Source organism: Glycine max, chromosome 15, assembly GCF_000004515.6.
Source record: "Glycine max cultivar Williams 82 chromosome 15, Glycine_max_v4.0, whole genome shotgun sequence".
Lineage (NCBI taxonomy): Eukaryota > Viridiplantae > Streptophyta > Magnoliopsida > Fabales > Fabaceae > Glycine > Glycine max.
This window is the reverse complement of record NC_038251.2, coordinates 20,889,347-20,894,724: the sequence shown is the minus strand read 5'-3', so window position 1 is coordinate 20,894,724 and position 5,378 is coordinate 20,889,347. Positions and strand designations below refer to the sequence as shown.

Here is a 5,378-nt window from a genome sequence, read left to right as displayed (position 1 = left end):
GGCCTGGCTGTGGTTGTGGCTTTGGCTCTACCTGTTGCCATTGTTGCAATTACTTGTCATCATGACATTAGCATGCCGACACAGTCACTCTACGACGTCTTTCTATAGCATTTTCCCCTTCCTACGAGGGGCCTTCATGTGAGAGGTCACGTTCAGCAACGTACGATGTCTACTTCATGCAAGCCCTCTGAAAAAAAATAAAAAATAAATCGATAATCCTTCATAATAAACAATTATATTTAACTAAGAAAATAAACTAAAAACATTACATTTGTCTAAAAGTAATTAAAAAAAAAGATAAAACATACGACAAAATCATGATTTCATTGTGTTTTTCATCGGAATGCACAATGCACAATGGAATAGTTAATCGTGATTTCGTTGTGATGTTTTCTAGAGCAACAACGGAATCACAATTTCATTGTGATTTTCCAAACCCAAAAAAATAGGTAACATAATCGTAATTTTGTTGTGACAAAATACACAACAGAATCGTGCTTCCTTTACCTGTTTTTTTTCAAAAAAATAAAATATAAACGAAGTCGAGATTCCATTGTAGCAACGTCTATAACAAATTCATGATTCCATTGAAGGTGAATTTGCAAAAAAAAAAAAAGGTTCCTCAAGAGTTGGGGAAGAAAAGGGAGAAGTGTTAGGCGTGATGGGTAGGTGAAGGAGGAAGGCTGGGAACAACAGTTCGATCCTTCTGAAGCCGAGAAGGAGCCCAATGTTTCCAAATTAGTCCAACTTCGTACCTTTCCGGCATAAACCGTATATCTAAGAGAGGTAGTATTTCTTTGGGTTGGTAGTAATGGAATGGTTTCATTATCTAAAATGAAGAACATTTCCCACCAAAGGATCAGTCCAATAATACCACTCACTGGTAAATAGCGTAATACTTCTTCGTGAATCTCCGCTATTTGAATATGAAACATCATAACAACGAATAGGAATGATACGGCTATAGCTCCTATATGAACTACTTGGACGAGTTAGGGAAGAGAAAGAGAAAGAAAGAAGAAGAAATGAGAAGAGGAAAAGAGAAAGGGAAGGGATTTGTGATTAAATTATTGTACTTATATAATTGATTGGGATAACAACACTCTTATTAGTGAAATAATCAAATTTAAACATGATAACATAATTGAAAAATCGACTAGTAAATTTTAAAGGTCTTGATCCCTCTAGTGAGTCCAATAAGACAGCTACCCATGTTAAAACAACATACAAACAAGATCCGATTCTGTTCACACTCAAAAAGCCTTACCTAACCCCATTACTAAGCGCGTACGCGTGTTTGGGAGTTCATTACATGTTTTTAAAAGCAACAAGAGTTATTTTTGCTTTTGGCACTTCAGAATATCCAAATGAATGTCTAGAAGTTCTTTAATTAAAATTAATTCAAACACACCCAAAACACATGAAATTACAGCGACAAAATCCTCCGAGTATACCAGTAATCTAACATTTAGACTCAAATTGTACTTCTTTTTAATTTTAGAAAAAAGAAATATGGCAACCAAGACACCGACAGAGATGGTTGCTTGCATACATTCATACAGGTATGATTTCGTTTAAGGATTGAAATGGAGCCCAAATTCATTGGGTATTTTAAAAAAAGTTAAAATTAATTTGTAAATTCATGAATTATTTAGCTATTGTTAATTAAGTTTTGGAGTTGTTTTTTTCAACTGGATTATGGAATTTGTATTTATTTTTAATTATATTTTCCGTTTAACTGTCGTTAATTATGAAATCTAAAAAATGTTATTTCATGTTTTAAAAATCACGAGAAAATAAAAAAAACCCCTTAAATTCCAACACTTACAAATAACGGATTAACTAAATGACATTTTTATTTTCTTTCTAAAACATGAAATAAAAACAAAAACTGAACAGGTGATTTCAATCTCCATGTGTGTGGGCGCGAAGAAATCATAGCTTACCAAATAACAACAATAATGGCCGTTAAAGTTGGTTGAACCACCACGTTCAAACAGTCCATACGGCTCAACTTCCAATCAATCAAAAGTTCAAAACCCCTTCAACTTTACGAGAAATTATTAGCTGGTTTTAAACTATCATTTCTTAAGATCTTATATATTACAAAAGAAATTAATAATACTTAATTATGTATTATACAGTGATCGGTCAGGATCATGAATCAAGTGGTAGTTTGGGACTCTAAATGCCACATTACATTAGTAGTAGTATATATTATATGATGGTGTGTCCCTAAACAACACATTCCATTTTCTAAAATGGCAAGCAACACCACCATGGTAGACGAGCGTGCAGGGGCGGAGATCGTGTATGGCGCGGAGGAATGCCACCGCAGCTCCATGGAGCTCCTGGAAGAGCTTGGATTCCCCAAAGGGGTGATGCCATTGAAGGACCTTGTGGAGTGCGGCCGGGTTCGCGAAACGGGGTTCATTTGGATGAAGCAGAAGGCGCCAAGCCAGCACTTCTTCGAGGCAACCAAGACCCTCGTGAGCTACGCGGCGGAGGTCACCGCCTATGTGGAAAAGTTCAAGATGAAGAAGATGAATGGCATCAAGAGCAAGCAAGTGTTCATTTGGGTGCCAATTGCTGAGATGAGCATTGATGGGGACAATGGGAAAAAGATACTCTTCAAGACCCCTATGGGGCTTGGTAAGTCCTATCCTGCCACAGCCTTTATGACCATAGAGGAGAAGGAAAAGAACCTGCAGCTTCAGGGTAAGGAAGAGATCAAAGATATATGATTATTTAATCACAAGTTCATTTGGATTGAGGGTCTAGAACCATGTACTTGATAATTTGTTTTTGATTTTTGAATAATAGATGAATCTGCTGAGAATTTGATTATAAAAAAGTATAGAATCGGCTAGCTAGACTGGAATGTGTGTTCCCTATATATGCAATGTTGATTTGATGATGATGATAATAATATGTATTGAAAGATATATGACCCAAATTTCAGATGAGAAAATCCTAGAAACTAACAGCTTGTGCTTGAAAATGTTTGTGAATTAGTTTATCATTCTAGAAATGAACTTCCTTTTCTTTTCCCATTTAGGAATAGAAATGAACTTTCTTCTAAGTGCTAGAATGTAGTAAATAATTAAACATTAGTTAATCCATAAATAATTGAAATATATATTATATATAGTATGATATTAACTGCAAACACTGTCTTAGAACAATTAAGCATCAGATTAAAATTAAAATGATAGACGGTTGAGATTATAATATTTAAAATTTTAAATTAAAATTTAATATATCATTAAATTTTTAAAAGATTAATCAAATAACAAACAAATTCATGAAATTCTCAATTATCACTTCCTAACATATGTCAAATAATCCATCACTATTATCATCATTATTGTTAGTTCCACCACCATGATCACCACCATAATTATTATCTCTACCATCATTGTCGTCAATTACCATCGCCTCTATCGTCATGATTGTCGTTGTTGTTACTGCTGTCAATAGCGATGAATATTAACAATGACAACAACAATAACGATGATCGTATGGTGGTAAAAGTGATGACGGTGATGATGATAAATAAACGATAAATAATTAAGATATTTTAAAATATAATTTATATAGTAAATCTTTTAGAGATTTAATAATTATATTAAATTTTAATTTTAATTTTTAAATATTTTAATTTCAATAATCATTTATTATTTTTAATCATTCGATTATTATTAATTATTCTCGTCATGTCAGATAAGAAAATGTTCTTAGGAATCGGATAAATACTTTTCCACCAGCTTCTCTTTGAGACTATTGATTTGACCAACGTGCCCTGTGCTACCCGTTCATCATGCTGATAATAAGAGCGAGACCTTGGGGGTTGAGACGAATGCTTTGGCTCATGATGATAATTCGAATTCGATTTCTTAGGAGCCAACATTAAATGGTTCTCGCCTAGAATGATGTGGCAGTGGTGGGTTTCTATATAACTGTGTAGGATTTGAATTTTTTTAAAAAATTGAACTGGGCTATTTTATATAAAAATGGTAAGTTAAATGAATTATTTTTAAAGTGGTTCTGTTAGATTTTTTTTTTCAAAACAGTTGATACTTTTTTTACGTTCGGTTTAGTGCGATTAAATTTGGTTATTCATTTAATACTGAAGGTATAGTTTGATGTGTTTTTCATGTCACTTACTGAATTTGCTCAATTGATGTTGGTGTAGTCGAACAACCTTGAGTTTTTCATGATTTTATGTCATATACCAAACTCTTTTGTGGCCGCAAGTATCTTAGAAATCTTTCGGCTAGCTGTTCTGAACTAAACTTGACTTGGGATTCGTTTTATTTGTTAAAAATATAATACCCAACAGAAGAACAATAAAAGATAAAGGCTCAAGTTACATAATAATTTATTATTTTATACATTATTTGACGAATAATAAACAATATAATAAAATAATATAAAATTTATTAAAATACTTAATATGAATTATCTTAATCTAATTTATGTCAAATTTGATAGAAGACTTTGTAGCTTACATAATGTATGTGTGGTTGTCATATACGTACAATATTTGTCAACTTCTAGGGTTTCATCATCTTTTATAGCTTACTATTTGTCATCAGTGCTAGTCTCAAGCAAGGTCCTCGAGTGTATAATACAGATGTTATCAATATTTCACCAATCAAAGGTTTAAGAGGAGAAATATTGAGCCAATATTATACGTCAAGACCTCTATGGTAAGCATGATATTTTGATTGTATCCTTGTATATAGATGATTTTATCTACATTGGAAACAATATGAAGATGATGCATGAATTCAAAGAATACCTTATGAAGACATTCAAGATGACTAAGTTTGACTTGATGGATTATGTCCTCAACATAGAGGGTAAAACAACCAGAGGAAGGGATTTTTATGATAGGATGAGCCTCAGAATGCCCAGTTAGGTGATTTAATTATTATAGGACTTAGATATTATCTTGACATTAGTTTTATTTTAACTTCCTAAAATACTAGATGATGAATGTATGATTATCATTCATTAAGGTTATTACTTGCACCCTCTCAAGGAATTGAAATGAAATCAGAATTTTATCTTATTCTCTTTAGCTTTTTTATTTGTTGTTTTAATGGTGTTTTCTTAGAAGTAAAGTAGTTTCAACTGTCAAATGGTGCTTCCATCATCTTACTCGGCCTACCAGTCCACTGCAACCACCACATATGGTCATTTATACTACCCTACCCAACCATTGCCGCCGCAGCAAGTGGTCAGTCCCATGACCCATCATACAACTTTCACTAAATTCAGCCACCACCCCTGCAAATCTCATTGTTCTCTTCCCAGTTCCAACATGGCTCTTTTTAGTCCCCTCCCACTCTACCACAATGGCAACAACAATC

General features: G+C 33.3%; 1 protein-coding gene across 1 annotated transcript; it reads left to right on the top strand.

Annotated features, from left to right (window-relative positions):
- The first annotated feature begins 2,233 nt into the window (after nt 1-2,233).
- LOC100790662 (uncharacterized) lies at nt 2,234-2,981 on the top strand. Its single transcript, XM_006597853.4, has one exon. The coding sequence runs from the start codon at nt 2,262-2,264 to the stop codon at nt 2,742-2,744; it is 483 nt and encodes a 160-aa protein (XP_006597916.1). The 5' UTR covers nt 2,234-2,261; the 3' UTR covers nt 2,745-2,981.
- The last annotated feature ends 2,397 nt before the right edge of the window (nt 2,982-5,378 follow it).

What these genes read in the sequence shown, in the direction of transcription:
- LOC100790662 (XM_006597853.4), top strand. Translation starts at nt 2,262, where the DNA reads ATGGCAAGCAACACCACCATGGTAGACGAGCGTGCAGGGGCGGAGATC.